This window comes from Miniopterus schreibersii, assembly GCF_964146895.1.
Source record: "Miniopterus schreibersii genome assembly, chromosome: 11".
Lineage (NCBI taxonomy): Eukaryota > Metazoa > Chordata > Mammalia > Chiroptera > Miniopteridae > Miniopterus > Miniopterus schreibersii.
This window is the reverse complement of record NC_138111.1, coordinates 37,978,709-37,997,807: the sequence shown is the minus strand read 5'-3', so window position 1 is coordinate 37,997,807 and position 19,099 is coordinate 37,978,709. Positions and strand designations below refer to the sequence as shown.

Sequence of the window (19,099 nt, the reverse complement as noted above, 5' to 3'; positions counted from 1 at the left end):
GGAGTAAAAATTAATGAAGATATTCATTTCCATGTTTCATAATTTGATTTTAATTGCAATTTTTAGAATAGATTTCTTGAGATAAAAATTTGCATACCATAAAAATCCATCCTTTTAAAGTGTGTGATTCAGTGGGTTTTGGCATATTCAGAGTTGTGCCACCATCACCACTATCTAATATTAGAAGATTTTTATCACTCCCAAAAGAAAACTTATATTCATTAGGAGTCACTCCCCATCCCCCCTCCTCCAATCCCTGGCAATCACTACTCTATTTTCTGTCTCCCTACAGATTTGCCTATTGTGGACATCACAAACAAAAACTGTTATCTTGAAAACACTATTCACTTTGAAGATTTCGATGCCAAAACAGAAACACAACTGAGTTGTTTTAAGCCATTGGGTTGATTATGTTTAGGCTACATTTATTATTATTATTATTATTATTATTATTGATTTGAGAGAGAGAGAAACATTGATTTGCTGTTCCACTTATTTATGCATCCATTGCTTGATTCTTGTATATGTCCTGACTGGGGATCAAACCCACAACCTCAGCATATCAGGACTATGCTCAAACCATCTGAGCTACCTGGCCAGCACTTGTACCTATTTTTGAACTTACTAAACTGGGATAGTCCACCTTTTGACTACTCTGCATTTATACACACCTGTACATATTTTTGAACTTCCATAAAGCAAAAGCTATGCTCTTGCCTAGAAAGATGATGCAATTGCGCAATTCTCCTTTGCTCTCCCCTCTCTCAGGGACACGCAGAGTCCCAACAGTTGTGTTCCTCTCCAGAAAGAGTCATGGTATCCATCTCTGGGTGATGTTAATTACTCCTCAAATTTTGTTACAGTTTTACCTGGAGATAAATCTGACGTCTAAATTGTAATAGAGCCGCCACCTGATACCTCTCATATAAAGGCCATGCCAGTCTAAAGGTGTGCCATTTGTCCTCCGTTGACTGGGCTTATCTACACTTTTGTTTCTGAAGCATCTGAATCCGCAGAAACCTGCCTTTTTATGATTGCCATGGTCTTCTATGAACTCTTCCTATTGCACATGAAAGTCTTCATAGGTACTCCGAGAATCCAGTCAGCGTGCTCCCTGCCTGTGCTCGCTCCTTAGAAGCTGCTCCAGCGCCGATTCCAAACCCCGGAGGCCTGCACGTGGCCCCCTCCTGGGGCCTGTGGACACTCCCGGCCGTCACACAGGCTCTTAGGCTCTGCCGCAGGGCTCTGAAAGTGGGAGGACACCGTGCCCCGCGGCCTGGGCTTGCTGCAGGACCGTTCCTGCTCTGTCCCCACTGAGACCCGGCCGTGTGAAGGGTGCTTCTGCAGGGGGGTGGTGGCTGGCAGAGGGCACTGCCTGCGTCAGGCCCAGAGAGTGAAGCCCACTGCTGCCCGGGGTGACAGGCCACGGCTGGGGTGACGGCGCCCACAGAAACAAGCCAACAGAAAGGGCATGTTCCTTCCCCTTGTTTTTGCCTTCCAGTCTCTTCTAGGGCCCCCGCTGGTGGAATCTAACAGGAATCCAGCTGGGAAAAAGAAAGAGTATTTGCACACTAGCAACCCCAGCACCACAAAGCAGAGGATAGGAGGATGGGTTTGGAGCTAAATCCCGGCAGGCCGGTAACCAGCACAGTACGAAACTGATCATCAAGTTAGCCGACTCAACAGCATGTAGAAAAGCAACTTGAACTGGCTTACTTTCTTTATATAATAAAAATAGTATGTACTTATTGAAGAAAATTTAGGAAAAAAATAAAATAAAAATCACCCATAATCTGACCATTTAAAGAAAAAATTTGGTACCTCTTCTGCCCTTATCACACACACACACACACACACACACACACACACACACACACCTTTATATTTGCAAGAAAAGGGGTCATGTTCTACATGCAATTTTTAAAACATACTTTTATACTTAACAATCTAATACAGTGTTAGTATCTTTACTTGTCATGAAATAATCCACCAATCAATTGTCCACATGGGATATTAGTGTATCTCTATCACATATACTAATACATTATAAATCATTCCCTCATTTTGGATCTTTTAAATAACTTGTGTTAATAAGTTAAGTACTTTTCTTTGAAATTCTTTACAAAAATTTGTTGATATGCTATATTTTGGAGAAACGTGCACATTTCATGTTTTTGAATCTTAATGAGATTTACTCTGTATATAAGTCCCTTTGAAAATAGGGTTTGTCACATATAGTAAAGCAATCTCTTGAAGGGTAGGTCAGATGCAAACTTTCTTTCCTCCCCCACTTCCTCCCTCCCTCCCTCCCTCCCTCCCTCCCTCCCTCCCTCCCTCCCTCCCTCCCTCTCTCTCTCTCTCTTTCTTCCTTTCTTTCTTTCTTTCTTTTTTGTCAATCATGTTATGCTGTTGGGTTGAGGTATTACTTGGATTACTGCTCATTCAAAAATGAACACGATAGGACCACAGACATGGAAGCATGGAACAGACTGACAGATCTCAGGGAAGGCAGGAAGGAGGAAGGCAAGAGATTGACCAAAGAACTTACAAGCATATATGCACAGCCCATGGACACAATGGACAGGTGGGGGCCTGGGAGGGGTGGGAGATGGGTGGAGGGGGGTAAGGGGGAGAAGTGAGGGACATCTGTAATACTTTCAACAATAAAAAAATGCATATCATGAGAGGTTTTTTGAGTGTGGGTAGTGATAGAACAGCTGGGATGGAGACTGAAGGAAATGGCAAGGACATTTCACATGGATATAAATGGAATTGCTTATCACACAAAACTTAGAATTCTGTGTGCTAGGAGAACACATTGGAATTGAGTGTATTTTTTTTTTCTTTGCAAATACTAAATGCTAAATCTTAAAACCATCTGTGCTCTTTCTGAAAGTTTAACATTTGAATGTAGGTAAATCAAAGTGAAAAAAAACGGATGGGGTGCTTTCGTGTTGCCAAGCAACATTGCTAATCTAAGATCTCTCAATCAAGTGCCAGAAAAAATCTGGCCACAATAACTGTGTCCCTAAAGACAAGTGAGTCAGCACCAGCTATTTCTGGAGGAGATTGTAGGGAGCCCAAAAAAGTCCTCAATAAGAGAAAAAATTGTCTTGGGGCTGTTTTGTCCGTTCTTTCGAAATGCAAACCTTTATGCCTCAACTCCCTGGTCCCCAGATCAGATACAGCCACGGAGCTAAAATGTATCCTGTTCCATCCTATGAAGGTCCTTGGAAGGAGACGAGAGAATCGCCTCAGTATGCAGAGGCCAGGAGCCCATGCCCGTATTCAGAGAGCAGGAGCTCGTGGCTCGAGTCCGCTCCCTGGGAAGCGGGGGCCCCGTCTGCGTCGTGGGAGCAGCCGGACGGGCTGGAAGAAGAGGAGCAGGCCTGCCTGTGCGCCTGCTCCTGGAAATGCACCGTGTGAATCCGGGCGAGCTCTCCTCTCGGCCACACAGCAGGCCCATCTGCAATCTTTGCGTGTCTGCTTTCCCCCAAAACAACTGCTTTGGGATGGAGTTTGTTGAAGACAAGCATTTGTTATTTTCTAGGTAATGGGTCTGGTCAAGTGGAAGGTCTGGAATTTAAAATTCTGAGCTGGGGTTTTCCTCCCACTGTGAGCTCAAGAAATTTAAGCCTCGATTTCCGGTTGGAGAAAAATGACCCAGGAGAACGTCATCTTCTCTGACATAAGACTGGCAGGAGTGAGAAGCCAAACACGGGTAATGACAGTCACATCTACGCATTGCTCTATAATGTTTTTCTTTTCCCAAATGCATTCACCTTTTCTAGCTGTTTCTGGGTAAAGAATACAAAACATGATAATTGTTGGGAAATTTGAGACTGGATTTGATCCCAGGAGGGAATCTCTGTAACTTAACCAAAATTTTTAGTTAAGTTTAGTTAAAGTGGAAAATACTTTGGGGTTTTAGTCTTTGAGAAGGTAGGTCCCTCTCCTTTTAATTTTTCTTTCTTGTTAGAATATCTGTAATTGTTTATGTGTATAAGTTATGTTATTTGGGTTAGTTACAATAAATATGGGTGTCTACGTTACTAAATAGGTTAAGTGAATTTTAATAGCCTGTTTCTGTTGTTATTGTTACGGGAAATTATAGAAACAGTACCGTACGCTGGTGACTCTCTAGTGTGTCATTGGAGGCGTGATTTGAAATGCTTTTGAATTTTTATAGAAAGATTTCAGTGGAGGCACTCTGAGTTTATTATTTATTCTACTGAGATGCTGAACTGACTGCTGATCTTGAAATTATAAGGGTTATGGATTTCAGGTCATATGTTTACTGCTTTAAGTTGCTAATGCTCTCCAATAGATAATTATTTCCCTTACTCTTTTGGTAGACTTTTGTAACACTTTTAAATGATTTAAAAGTAATATCAACTGATTCTAGAAAATATGGAAACATAAGAAATACTTAAGAAGAGGAAAAAAATTCCTTCTGCATTCTTAGCATTCAATGGTTAACTTCTTATGCTTTTTAACTCTTTCTAAACCTTTTTATCACAATAAAATAAAATGCCCTTTTTTGTCTCTTATGACAGGTTTTTATATCCTCTCTCTCTTATACTCTATGATTACTATATATTTCTGTGCAGGAAATATATATATATACACACACACACACACACATACACACACACATATATAGTATTTTTATATACAGTGTATATAGCATATAAAATACTATCTATTTTAAATTCTTTGGATAAGAAACTAGGTGTGTGTGTTTTTTTAAATTCTCATCTGAAGGCATGGTTGTTGTTTTAATTTTTTTTTATTATTATTGAGAGAGGAAGGGAGAGGAAGAGTGAGAAAGAAACATCGATGTAAAGTGAAAATGCATCAGTTGCCTCCCGATGGAACCTGCAACTGGGTATGTGCCCTGACCGGGAATCGAACCCATGACCTTTTGGTGTACAAGACAATGCTCCTATCAACTGAACTACACCCGTCAGGGGACTAGTCTTTTTAATTTTAAAAAAGTAGTAATTCATATCCACATGGGATTCCAATGCTTTATTAATAGATCTGTTTGTGATGATTCAGTAAGTCTTAATGAAGTATGTACGTATTCTGGTGGCTATTGTGTATTTTTCTCTCATGAATAGACTCATCTAAAAGCAGAATCTAAAGATAGCTTAGTGACGCATGCACACTCTTGGTTCCATAGTAGTTGGTAATTGTAGTTTATTGTTTTTAAACACTCGTTTCCTTTTCTTTAGAAAATATTACTTTTGTTTCATGATATAGTTGTAGTCAAGAATGTGGGCAAATTCCAAGTTTTGTCTTGAAATTTGCACTTAATCATCTTGTTTTCTTTCCTTTTGAAATATGAAATTAATACTCTCTAGGGAATAAAAGAAATTTATATTTGTTTAAAAATAATATGTCTGAAGAGAAATCATCATCTCTTTTGATAAAATAGTCATCCCTTGTCTGGGAAATTTATTTCTAAAAAATCATTTAAAATATGACCTTAGTTATTAATTAGTGTTATCTAGGGAGAAATTATAGGCTCTGAGATTATATATTTTTGCCAATGTACTTCTTAATTTACTGTGTTCTTATTTGTGTTCATCCAAGAGTATAGATCTGGAACTTAGATAAGCGTATGGGAAATATATCTTGAACTATATTATCCTGTAATGAAATTATATATATACTATATACTATATTATATTAATTATATATATAATTAGATTGCTTAATTTCTCATAAGCACTCTGTGAGTAGTAGAGCATATTGGTTAAACGCTCTGAATCTGGACCAGGTTGACTGGCTCAAATTCTGGCTTTGCCATTTGCAAACTCTATGACTTCAGGAAAGATACTATATTTCCTTGAGCTTTAACTTCTCATGTATAGAATAAGAATAATAGTAGCAACTATAATTGTAAGAACTAAATGAGTTAATATATTTCAATTACTAAGAACAGTGCATAACACATAGTATGTGCTATGTAAATGTAAGCTACTATTTTTGTTACTGATTTAGCTCCCTTCTATGCACTATGTGGACTTTAAAATGTCTGCATTCAAAAGAGTTTGAGTGCAATAAAAGAGCTTAGAATTACCTTTAAGACACAATGGTATAAACAGAGCAAAATATTGTTAGTACTAATCTACTGTTAGTATGACATTATTTTACACATATTTCCCATATTAAATATAATTGTAACCTCTATAACTTCTTTTTTTAAAATATATTTTTATTGATTTCAGAGAGATGAAAGGAGAGGGAGAGAGATAGAAACATCAATGATGAGAGAAGCCATTGATCAGCTGCCTCCTGCAGGCTCCTTACCAAGGATCAAGTCCACAACCCAGGCATGTTCCATGACAGGGAATCAAACCGTGACCTCCTGGTTCACGGGTCAACACTCAACCACTGAGCCATGCCGGCCAGGCAACCTCTATAACTTCTAATTTAACATCAACATGTCTTTGTTAACTCTGTGGCTTTGGAAAAAGAAGTTAACCACTCTGTGACTCAGTTTTCTCATTTCTAATATGGAAAAATGTCAATAGCACCTATCATAGGATTGTTGTAAGGGTTAAATGAATTCAATGTGTAGGGCTTAGAAAAGGGTCTGGAACACAGTAAATGTTCCACAAGTATTAACTATTATTGTCATCATTATCTATAACATTTTATATAAGGTTATAGCCCTTACAGTTTCAATTTAATGGTAACAAACTTACCAAGCATCTAAAATGAGGGCAACACCAGTAGGAAGAGTACAAGTTAAAATAAAAAAAATAGTTTCAAATGATACTCCGGCATAATATTTATTAAGTACCTTATGTACTTATTATTACTGAATATTTATTTGTCATGAGCTCTGATTATACCATGGAAAAGGGAAGAAAGAAAGAGAGAGAGAGAGAGAGAGAGAGAGGAGAGAGAATTTATGGGAAAGATCCTCAAGAAGATGAAGAGGTGGAGAGCCTATGGCACAGTAGAGGCATTAACCACGCATACAAGTGGTGCTCATCAATGAGGTCAAATGTCACTAGCTCCAGATTTGCTTGTTGCAGGTGAGTCAAGTAGTCATCCCGGATAATTCTAATTTTCTTTGTCAAATTCAAGGTCAGCATATTTGTGAAGAAAAAGAAAGTGGCACAACTAAAGAAAAGTGGTAAATAATTTTGGGATTAAGATAAAGAACTTGTTAGTTAAAACGATTAAAAGTTGTGTGAAGGCTCAGGATCCCATATATTCCTTAGGTCTCATTTTAAATTCTTTCATTTCTGTATTTCTGAGGTTTTTTATCCCTCAGGACAACATTTTCAATGTTCTCTCTTCCAGATAATTACACACTGCTAATACTTATACACCTGTAGTTTGCTTTATATAATTTAATTCTAAATAACAATGCTATTAATACAAATTCATTATATGTGTGTGATACTTGAAATTTACAAAGTTATTTCAAATTCAACAGCATTTGCCCCTACCAAGAAGTTGTATGTCCAATCAAGGGCTTAGCGTTTCGCTCTGGTCAGCTTTGGCCTTTGCATAGCCTGAGATAGAATCAAGACTCTTCTCCCAGAACTTTGTACAGAACAGAGACTTCCAGAAAGCTCCATAACTTGTGCTTCACTGATCCCAAAGCAATGTGGGTGAATCAGGTGCTCTGTGCTCCTATTTGCCAAGGCAAGCTTAGACAACCCTGTATCACGAGGCCATCTCATATTAACATGAAATCTCAAACTCTGCCTACAGGATACAAACCCTTCCTTATCACAGTCCTCAGACTATACATTACACTTGGCTTCTTCTCATAAATCCTTTTCTTGTGTCATATCAGGGGCAATGGCTACAGCCCATAGTTAATGCTGGTGGATTGGCTCTTTTCCAAAATTCGGTTGTTTTTCTTCTCAGTTGATAACATATAGATAGATGATCTTGGCAAAATTACTCAAGATATTTTTTTTAAAGGGCGTATTTGAGGGACCTTATTGAAGGCTGTTGTGCTTTCAAATTCTTATCTGTGATTATAATAGTGAGCGCAGGCCAAAGAATGCCATGCATTTTTCAATAAGTAAGGAATTTTATTTATCTGACTTCATAAGTTAATGTGACTTTTCAACTAGGACAAAATGAAAAAATGATAAATAAAAGTATTCACTCTTGAAATTCTATTACATGCTGGCCAAGGTCGGCCTCCCTGGATACAGACTACCAGACCCAGAACTGGGCACAGAGAGCCTTTGTGTGTGTGGACATCCTTCATGTGCACCCACCCTTCCCTGGGAGGGCTCACTCTGAGCAAAAGGGGAGCAGCTTCTGAAAGCCAGGAGCTACGTGGCACTACTAGAAGGCCTTAGTGCTGCTGGGAACTGGCCTGCCACTCTCAGCTAGGCCATTGTATTCTCCCTTCAGACATTAACAATTTCACACAATGACAAAACTAGACAAGATCCTGGGACTTTTTTGGATCAAGGCAAAACAAGAACATTCTGTAATCATGGCTTAATAGATAAAAACAAGAAAGTAGTCCAAATGATTAAAAAACAAACAAACAAAAAACCACAAATATTACCCTAATTTGGCTAATAGGAAAAAACCCTGGCTTTTTACCAATTACAGATGTAGCTGTGCTCCATTCTTCCCTGCCTCCTACAAAATAATTATTAAGATGCCCCATCAATGAATCCTTATCACTTCCTGACAACACAGCAGCCACCAATCCAGAGCAAAAGCTCTGCTTCTTTGGACCTTTCCAAATTACCAAACATATGTTCAAATCTTCTAAGTCCTTTTTCATGCCCTTCTGCTGGGATGCCCATATGGTTTCTCAGAGTGCAAGGTCTCCCTCAATGCAACAAGGCAACAAAAGCAACTGCTTTCTACCACTAGTGTGTCCCAGGAGGTTTTTAGCTGGAGAAATTTGACAAATCTGTGACATGAGCATTTGGACTCCAAAGGAAAGCTAGAGGAACTCTTACCAGAAAAGAGAGACAAGTGCAAAGGACAGAGAGGTAAGTTAACAGCAATAGGAATTCCTCTAAATGCACCAAAACAGGGAGATTGATACAAGAAAAGGCAGAAAGAAACATTGTTAGAAACAATTTATGAAGAGAGGACTTGAGAAAACAGGCACAGGTCACAGTGTGATGTTAAGAGCCAGTGATGGGAGTGGGAATAATTCACCTAGGCACTCATTCACTTATTCAGTCAGTCACCAAAAATTTACTGAATGCCAGCTACATGCTGCTCACTGGGTAATGGGGATGCAGTGATAAGTAAAGAAAGATACTACTCTTGCCCTAATACAGTTTGATGGTTAAGAAGTGGAAGAAACCAACATTACTCAAATAACTGCAAGATAAGAATTGCCATTGCCCTAGAGGAAGGGTTTGAGAGACTATCTTATGGTTAGAGGCCACAGATGGCTTCCTTGAGTAAGTGGCTTTGAGCCAAGACCTGAAGAATGATTAAGAGCTAACCAGGTGAATAACCAGGTGTAGAGAGATATTGTGAATGCTCTGAAGCGGGAAATAATACTATCAGTGTAAAGGTATGAAGCAAATTTCATTGGAATGGCAGTGGGAATATTCTAAGAGAGTAGAGAGGTAAATAGGGTTATGATATGCAGAATATTATAAAACAGGGGTTGGCAAGCTATAGCCCATGAGACAAACGGAGCCATTGGTTGTGTTTACATTGAACTTTTATTATAATGGAGCCACCTATTTGTTTCCCTGTTGTCCACAGCTGCTTTTTCATTACAATATCAGTGTTAAAAAGTTTCAACAGAGACTGTATGGCCCACAGAGCCTAAAATCTTTATCTTCTTAGAGGAAAAAAGTTGGCTGAACCCTGTTACACACTAGGCTGGGAGTTCTTTGTTGAAAGGGAATAGAATGCCATCAATGGCATGGAAAACATGCCTTCTGGTTAGAACATGGTGAAGTCATTGAACAGAGTCTCGAGAACATGTGGGTAGACCAACTATGAGACAATGGCAGATGAAGGTGTTTTAGAATAGGGTGATGGTGGTGAAGATGGAGAGAAGTGTGATGGCTTGGATACGTGAAGTAAGAGAGAAGTCAGGAAAGACTTCCAGTTTCTGCCTTGTGCAACTAGAGAGAAGGTCATGTCATTTGCTGAGGCAGAGGCTGCTCAAAAGAGCACTAGTTACTTTATTTATTTTAACCAAAGAGGGAAGTTTGTGAGTTAAGTTTGGGCATGTCAAATTTGAGTTCACTTTGAGGTGCCCAAGAAGAAGATACACATTAGACACTTTGGATATACAGTTCTGGAGCTCAAAGAAGAATGCTAATTACATGCACATTTTCTCCCATGTCATAAACAACCCAAAGAGATAAATGAGAATCAAAGTCCAGAATCAGCATTATTCTGAAAATACTGGATTTGAGTATATTGTAGGGATTCCTCTTGCTGGGATTTGATCTCCTCAATCTAAGGTGGAGAAACTAGAGAATGGCAGACACCCTTAACAGGCAGCTACCAAATGGACACAGAAGAGTTGGAGGAGGGAAGCATGTCCCACTTGAACACAAACTATTCCAAGAGGAAAAAACATTAGACAAGGGGCAGGGCCATTCATGGACAACGACTTCACCATCAATCATCTCATCCAACAGAAAAACCTGACACCGATGAATACCAGATTCTCGCCAAGTTCACCAATGAGATAAGCTACTCCTCTCTCCAAGGGAGAAATGGCCAAGCAGAGAGAGGGACTAGAAGAACTTGCCTAATACTAAGCTAAATCAGTAAGTTCCTTTATGGTAATGTGAGGAGTTTGGGAAAGGAGTGAATAAATATTCCCCTTTAAGAAAAATATCAAATTCATATAAAGGGCAAAAAAACCTAGAAAGAGTTCAAAATTACTTTGTTATGTTCTTTTAAAAATTCTTTTTAAAATTGAATTTATTGGGGTGACATTGGTTAGTAAGATGTGTAGGTTTCAGGGGTGCAATTCTATAATACATCACCTGTATATTGCATTGTGTGTTCACCACCTGAAACTTTATATTCTCATTTTAGAGAAGAAACTATAAAGCTAAATTTAAATAGAAGAAATTCATTAATCTAATTACATTTTCATAAGTGAAGCTGGCAAGGGATTAGTGTACACAAGGAGACACTAGTAAGAAGCCTACAGAGGACTGCTTAGAGGTAGCTTCCCAGGGCTTAAGGCCGTTCTCATGGGCCAAATATTAGTGGGCAGTAAAAAACTTCTGAGCCTTATCTTTGGGTGGCATTCATCCTAGATGTCTTTATCTCTTCAAGACTTTCACTGTGGTCAATGGTAGATTTAATGTAGTTCATGCAGGAAGTACCTCATGAAAAATTTTTAATAATTCCTATAAAACAAGTCCATTCTTTGTCAGCCATAACTTAATGCAGAGCCAGGATTAGGACTGAATTTTGAGCTTATTATTATGCTGGTTAATCACTGACAGACTATTTTCAGTGGGAAAATAATGGATGTCTTTGTGTTTGTTTTTTATTTATTTTTAAATTAAGTTCAATGGCCTTTCATAAAAATAATATTTTTTCTCATAGTTAATGTGGTGTGTCCTCTTATAATTTATTTTTTTTTTCCTTTAAACTGTTCATCAATTCAAAAGTTATGCATATTTGTTGCAAAAACTCCAATTTTTCCAATATTGTGGAAAAATTGCAGAATTAAGTGAAAGCCTTCTGGAAAGCATTTTACCTGCTCCTGTCTCCCTCTCTTCCCATAGTATCATGGTTAAGAATTTCAACTGCATACACTTACAGAACTATATCCACAAATTCACTCATTTGGTTTTCTTAATATAAATAGAAGTGATACTACATATTATTATTGTTGTCATTGTTACTATTATATAACTTGCTTTCTTCACTTAATCTGAGCCTCCAACTCAGCAGAGATAAATCTCCTCGAATAACTTTAAGAACTACAAGGTGACACTTAGTACTATGTGTGGACATAGTGTTTCATCGTATTCAGAACCCAAAGCAACATTTAACATGGTTTTAATGATCTTTAGCATAATATTGTCAGACTTTTGAAAAAACTATTTTAGCTACAGATTTTACATTATGATCACAAGGGAAACGATAGAACTTCATGGAAAGAGCATTGGACCTGATGAACTCTTGAACAAATCAGCTTATCATTTGACCTCTCTCTGATTTGAAGTCTTTGTCTGTGAACTGAAATATTTTGGTCCTGCTCATTTCTAACATTCCTGCTAGCTCTATTTTATACTTATACACATATTCATGTAATTTTGTATGTGAACGGGATTGGAACACCCAGTCTTAGTTAAAAACTTTTCATATTTTGCAAAGTATTAAATATTTACCCTCACTCAATACTTTAGGTAAACTCAGGGACAAATATATATATATATATAATTTGTCCATGTCAGATGTTGGTTGAAAGATATTTTCTGGGTTCCCCCTTGAATTGTTATTTCCAACAACAAGTACTTTCCAATAGTACTGGTGCCATGTTAGATGTCCACTTCTTTAAAAACAGAAAATTAAGAATCTGAGTAGAAAGTAAATACTTAGTGGCTAGAGGAATCAAATCAAAGAAACTAAAATAAAATTTTCTTTTTAAGGTGAAGAAGGAATTGCCATTTAGTTGTAAAAAAATACATGCAAAAGAGCAAGACAAAAATATAAAACTTTATGGGAACAAATATGTGGGATGGCAAAATATTGGGGTACACCTGTAAGACAATGAAAATGTGGTTATTCTGGTTCCTCAGAAAGAGCTGCTGCCCCCCCTTGTGGCACATGAGGAAAGCTAACCTCTGGATGAAGCACTGCATCTTACACAAAAAATGATACTAAGACCTCTTTGGATTACAGTGACATACTGCTTTCAAGGCGAAAATGAAAGACATATTCAAGTGGACACCTCAAGCAATGATTCTGTCTCAGGTACAGGCTTAATGTCACCAAGAGAAAAGAGCCCCATGTTGTGGGCATGTGCCCAGAGAGAGCCCTAGAGACTGACTGTAGTCAACTCAGGAAATTGGTTGGTCAACAGTTATTTCACAAACACGTCTCTCTGCCAACCACTTCGTAAGGTACTAAAAAGAGTGCAAAGTGATATAAGACGGTCGTCTTTCAAAAGTGTGCCATCCACATGGGAAGATAAAACATGAACACAAGGAGACAGTTAATTACAAGGTAGTAGATTGTGTCATCCTGGATGACCTAGAGCAGGGAGAAAGGAGAAGGGCTTTTGTGCTGGGGTATGAAGGGTCAGGTGCTTCAGAGGGATGTAGAGTGGTAACAGGCCAGTAAAGTAGAAAAGCCTAAGAGCAGAGAGTTAACCGTATTTCTGGAGTTTTGTGTTTATAGACTAAAGGCAAGAAAGAATACTTGGGGTCAGATTAAGCAACCCTGAGCTAATGACTTTGGACTGTATTCCACTTGTTTTGTAGATGAATAATTGTTGAATGTGTTTGGATGGAGAAATGCCATAATGTGAAATGTTTCAGGAAGTTTGATCTGGGAAACTAGATACAATAAGTTTTCTTTAGTTATATATAAATATAGATGCTAAAATAATTATAATTATTTTTTACATGTACCTCTCTAATTCATCATTTCTTATTCTCTTACTCTGCTTTTTTCATATAATTTAGTACTATCTGACATTATATGATTATGTGTGTGTATGTTTGTTTGCTGTCTCCTTTACTGGCTGCAAATTTCATGAGTGTAGGGACTCTATCACTTTTGTTCACGGCTGTACTCCCTAACTTCTAAGACTGGCAGACATTTGGTAGATATTTGTTGATATTATAAATAAACCTATATTGAAAGGCTTGAGGCAAGGAGAGCAATTAAGTGTTTATCACAATGATAAAACTTGACCTTGAATAGAAACAGAAGAGAAAACGGAGACATTTAATATTTTGAAGAATGAATGGACTAGACTTAATAACTCACTGAATGTGGCTTGCGAGAGAGAAAAGGAATCTAAAATTGCTGAGGCTTCAAGGTTATATGCATGAAAGGATAATGGCAGCATTAAAAATATTGGGCAGTCAGTTGAAAAGTGTGTTTTTGGCCAGATAACAGAGTCTCTTGACACAGACTGAGTTGTTGAGGGGCAGTTAGAGATTTCTGATTAGAATCCAGGAGAAGGGCCAGGCTTGCAAGTTTAGCTTTATGGTGTGGAGGTGATAGCTGAAACGGGAGCTTAGATAAGATTTCTGTGGGACAAACTCTAGATGCTGTGAGGAAGAGAACAGGGGACCGTCCCGTATAGTTAGTCAAGCCATCTTCACAAATAACCTTAAGCAATGTGGCCCATCTGTACTTTATGCACTCACATACATCTGTTCAGTTTTGACTAAAACAAAAAACAAAAACAAAACATGATATGAGGATTCTGGGGAGCTCACAATCTAGTAAGAGAGACAAACAAAAATAAAAGATTTACACAATGCCCAGTCCAAGTGAATCAGCCATCCCAGCTCCAGCCAGCTATGGTCCTGGTGTTGCTAGATCTTATTATCTTTCCAGACAAGCTGAGGTTTTATGTGAGAATTTCTAATGCCTAAATATAGGACATTGATTAAAATGTGTGAACCAACCAAAACATTTTTGCTGGCTGGATTTAATTTGTAGCCAGCCCTTTTGTAAGCTCATTCAATAAAAGACTCCTGCCTGGCCAGGAGTCGCTCAGTGGTTGAACATCAACCTAGGATCTAGGAGACTGAGGTTCGATTCCCGGTCAGGGCACATGCCTGGGTTGCAGGCTCGACCTCCAGCAGGGGGTGCAGGAGGCAGCCAATCGATGACTCTAATCATTGATGTTTCTATCTCTCTCTCCCTCTCCCTCTCTCTAAAATCAATAAAAAATATATATTTTTTAAAAAAAGAAAAAGAAAAGATTCCCCTAACTCCCTTACCCCTTAATTGTACAATCTCAGGGGAGGATGCTTTTAGTCACTTGAGAATCAGATTAAACAATTTGCTTGAGAAGGATGTTTTAGGATGGCCATTTTATAATGAAAGATAGGGTCACTCTTGTTAGTACGTTTGTAATATTTGTTTATTTATTTAACAAATACAGAGCTCATACTATGGGTTAGGCGGTTGGTATATAATGATGAAAAAATTAGACTGATCCACATTTTTAGGCAAATTTTATCAAGTGGGAAGGGACTCAGGATCATTACCAATAGAAGGAAGAAAACTCTAATACCTGAAATAAAGAGCACCCTAGTGTGCTGGCTGAAACTGCTTTAATTTTATGAGAAAGCTGAGGGTGAAGGGGAAGGCACTATTCCTAGATGCAGAGTTTATCTGTGTGTATCACTGGCAGAGGGTGGGCAGAGACTGAAAAGGGGCCTAGAAACATCTAGCATGGGCAGGAGAAAAGAAAGTCAATGGAGAACATAACACAGCACATTAGTTACCTGTAGAAAATAACTGAAGAATAAGTTGGAATTGAATACTGAATAAAACAGTGGCTTTCAAGTTTTCTTGGACCGTGTCACATTTAAATAAACTATTTTCACTTTTTATACAGTACACAAAAGAGATGCACACTTAGATATCTTCACACACACACTAAAACACAAGTTTCACTGATCATGACCTACTAAGGAGCTAAACCCATGTTTTTGAAAACACAGAAGCAAATAGTCTTTAATTCTTCTCAACGGTGCATAGATTTTCCAGGACTTCAGTGTTGAGAGTGAATGGTGATCCCTGAGGTATGTTACAATTCTTACACTTTTAAGTTAATAGATTTAAATCATGTTTTATGTATTTATTCTTTTACATGCAATGCCAATGTGTCCTAAGAAGCTATGCTTATTTCAGGGGCTTTTACTTTTACCAGTCAAAATCAAGTCAAGTGTGATTTTGAAAGAGTATACAGACTGAAGTTTTTAAATAAGGAATATCAAGGATAAATTTAAGTTTTAATTTGTAGAACTTATTATAAAGATACTCATGACCAAAACATCAGCGATAATTCACAGTATTAATTAATTATTTTTTAAGTTTCAATTTAGATTGTAAGAGTGACATTAGAAAAATTAACCCAAGATATGTAGAGTTTTGAAAATATGGAGGCTTATTTATTAATATTGATTCATACAACTATTTTTTCAATCTATTTTGATAATCGGTTGGATTTTGAAATAATTAGAAGAGTCGGATATTACATAGAAATCACCACCTTTGTGCAAAGCTTTTAGGAGCTGAATTTCTCCAATGCAAGGGAGTTTGATTATAATGTTTAAATTATGTTCTTTAGGAATATACCAATATAAACTGAAATAATGTATAATCAAACTGACACTTTCATATTGTGTAACATAACTTTTTAGGATAAGAAAACAAGAGAGGTACCAAAATAGCAAATAAAGTAAGGAAGCATAAAACTCATAGTCCAGGACACATAAAATAGACTTTGATAAAGTTTTCTATTAATCTAAATGTTTAGATTGAATTTCCCACATAACAGAAAATGAACACGTACTTCCTATGAAAGGTCTATACTATGATACCACTTGATTTCCCTCCTCTTACATCTATTATGTGGCAGAGGCTAGAGTAAGTTTTCAGTGATAATTATAAAAATCCTGGGCCTTTGTTAAAGCTACTGTATGAGAAATTCCATAATTATTCATGATGTTATGAATGGAGGTTGAAGACATAGGCTTTGGATGCTCACTCAGGTTTAAATGCTGACCCCAATGTTAATAAGCTATGTATTTTAGATAGAGATACAAACTATTACTGGAACTTTGTGGAAAAAAATGCATAATCTGAGCATAATCAGGAGGAAACATCAGATGAATTTGTATTTATAATGACATTTGAACAAAGAATTGGCCTGTACTCTTCTGTGTTAAAATCACGAAAGACAAAGGAAAACTGTGCAACAATTCTAGATTGATAGAGCTTAACAACATAACTAAATGCAATGTGTTTTTCTTCTTCTATAAAGAACATTATTGGACAGTTTGAATAAGACAATATTATTGTATCAATGTGGATTTCCTGACTTTAATTGCACTGGAGTTATATAAGGGACTGTCTTCCTTTTTAAGAAATATACTCCAAAATATTTAGAGATAAAGGGATAGCAATCATGTCTGCAACTTATTTGTAAAAGCTCAGAGAGGATGATAAAGCCAAGGTAATAAATGTTACCATTTGGTAACTTCTTGAAGGATATATGGGAGTTCTTTGTACTGTTTTTGCAAAAAATACCATTGAAATATTATGAAAAATGAGCATAATTATACTGAACTCAAAATATTCGTATTAAGGATTAAATGAGATCATTTGTTTAAAGCTGCAGATAATCCTCAAAAAATGTTAACTACCAGATGTCTCTGCAATAACACAATATATCTTTTCCAGAAATATCTGATGACACCAATAGGGCTTATTGGAAAAATGGGTTAGATGCAGACCACTCAAAGGCATTCTTATCTGCAACCAGCGCAGTGATAAAAATCATGAAAACCCTCAATCTCAACACCTTACACCGCCATTGCAACCCACCCTTTGCAGCCTTTTACTCTCAGCTCAGGATTTTTCCTCAGGGAGATAGATTAAGGGGGGGTCTTTATTTTTAAAAACCAGTTTCATCAAAATAAAATAAAAAATTACCTGGGGTATAGAATTCCTAATCAACCACTTTTTTAGTTTTTAAATCACAAAAGTAAATATTTTTGGAAATTTTCCATATCCGCTTTTAGTTTCACCAAATAGTTAAATATATGGGAAGCACAGCCATTAAACGAGCCTTCAAAGAATATCTCAGAATTTAAGGTCCCTCCCTTAGTTCTTCATCTGTTGATAATGATGCTCTTTGAGAGAAAGTTTGTCCCTGCTTTCTTCAAAATATTCATGTACGAGGGGAAATCACAGACTGACTAAACCTGACTTCCTCTTTAAAATAACACAAATCCCCCTGGCCAGTGTAGCTAAGTGGTTGGAAAGTCAGCTCGAGCACCGAAAAGTTCGATTCCTGGTCAAGGTGGGTGCAGGAGGTAACCAGTCGATGTGTCTCTTTCACATCCATGTTTCTCTCTCTCTCTCTTTCCCCCCTCCCTCCTACTCTCTAAAAATCGATGGAGGGAACAGATTAATCAAAGAACTTATATGCATATATGCATAATCCATGGACATAGACAATAGTGGGGAGAAGGCCTGGGTGGGGGAAGGATGAGGGATGGAGGGGCTTAATGGGGGGAAGAAGGGGGAACATCTGTAATACTTTCAACAATAAGGATAATTTAAAAATAAAGAAAGAAATTAAATTTAAAAGAAAATAATAATAAGTAAAGTCACCCAAGTTAAAGTTCTACAAAAAATAAAAGTTAAAAAAAAATCAATGGAAATAATATCCGTAGGTCAGGATTAACAAAATAAATAAGTAATTAACATAAATCTCCTAACAGATGAGTACTTTTCTTTTACAGAAACATGTATCATAGGAACAGACCGCAGTATTGCCTAAGTAGGAAGACTAAGAAGGAATGAATTTTGTAAAGAGCATATTGTTAAGCATGGGCAATTTGAACCAAGAATAGCATTATTTAAAAAAAAAAAAATGAAAGAAAGAAATAGAGCAGACTGTACTGAGCATCTTAGAAAACTGAATACAATAACCGAGGGCCTTCTTCCTGGAATGGATCGGTCTTTCGTAGAAGGATGAATAGGTACCTTCTTGAGTTTGTTTTCGGCCCTCTAAGTAGATTCACTGTAATCTCAAGTCAAATCCAGACCTATTAATATAATCATAGAAATTACACGTGGGGGACAAGTACTCTTTGAAATTATTTTTATAAAGCAAGAGCGCCTTATATATTTATTTAAGAAAAGTTCAAATATGCAAACGCTGAAATATTAAAATAAAGGGTAAAAAAATAATCCCAGCTCACTTATCTCTGAAATGTCTAGAAGTGATACATGCATAAAGAATTAAACAACAAAAAAATCTTTTTAATCCATACAAGGCAATGTTCAAAAGAGAATTTTGACCACATGTTCATTTTTAAAATTTATGTACCAAGGCATCAACTGAATGAGGAATACATGCTAAGTAAATTGGAAGCGC

General features: G+C 37.2%; 1 protein-coding gene across 3 annotated transcripts in view; it reads left to right on the top strand.

Annotated features, from left to right (window-relative positions):
• The first annotated feature begins 3,133 nt into the window (after positions 1-3,133).
• LOC308563645 (cytochrome P450 1A5-like) overlaps positions 3,134-19,099 on the top strand; it is a 36,807-nt gene continuing 20,841 nt past the window's right edge. Inside the window, exons 1-2 of one of the 3 annotated variants that reach the window (XM_081150894.1) lie at positions 3,551-3,721; positions 12,759-12,933. In XM_081150894.1, the coding sequence (XP_081007020.1) occupies positions 12,834-12,933 (100 nt within the window). In that variant the 5' untranslated portion in view covers positions 3,551-3,721; positions 12,759-12,833. Of the gene's footprint in view, positions 3,722-3,793; positions 3,943-12,758; positions 12,934-19,099 lie in introns of those variants that run through there. The other 2 variants (XM_081150897.1, XM_081150899.1) reach the window with 2 other exon arrangements.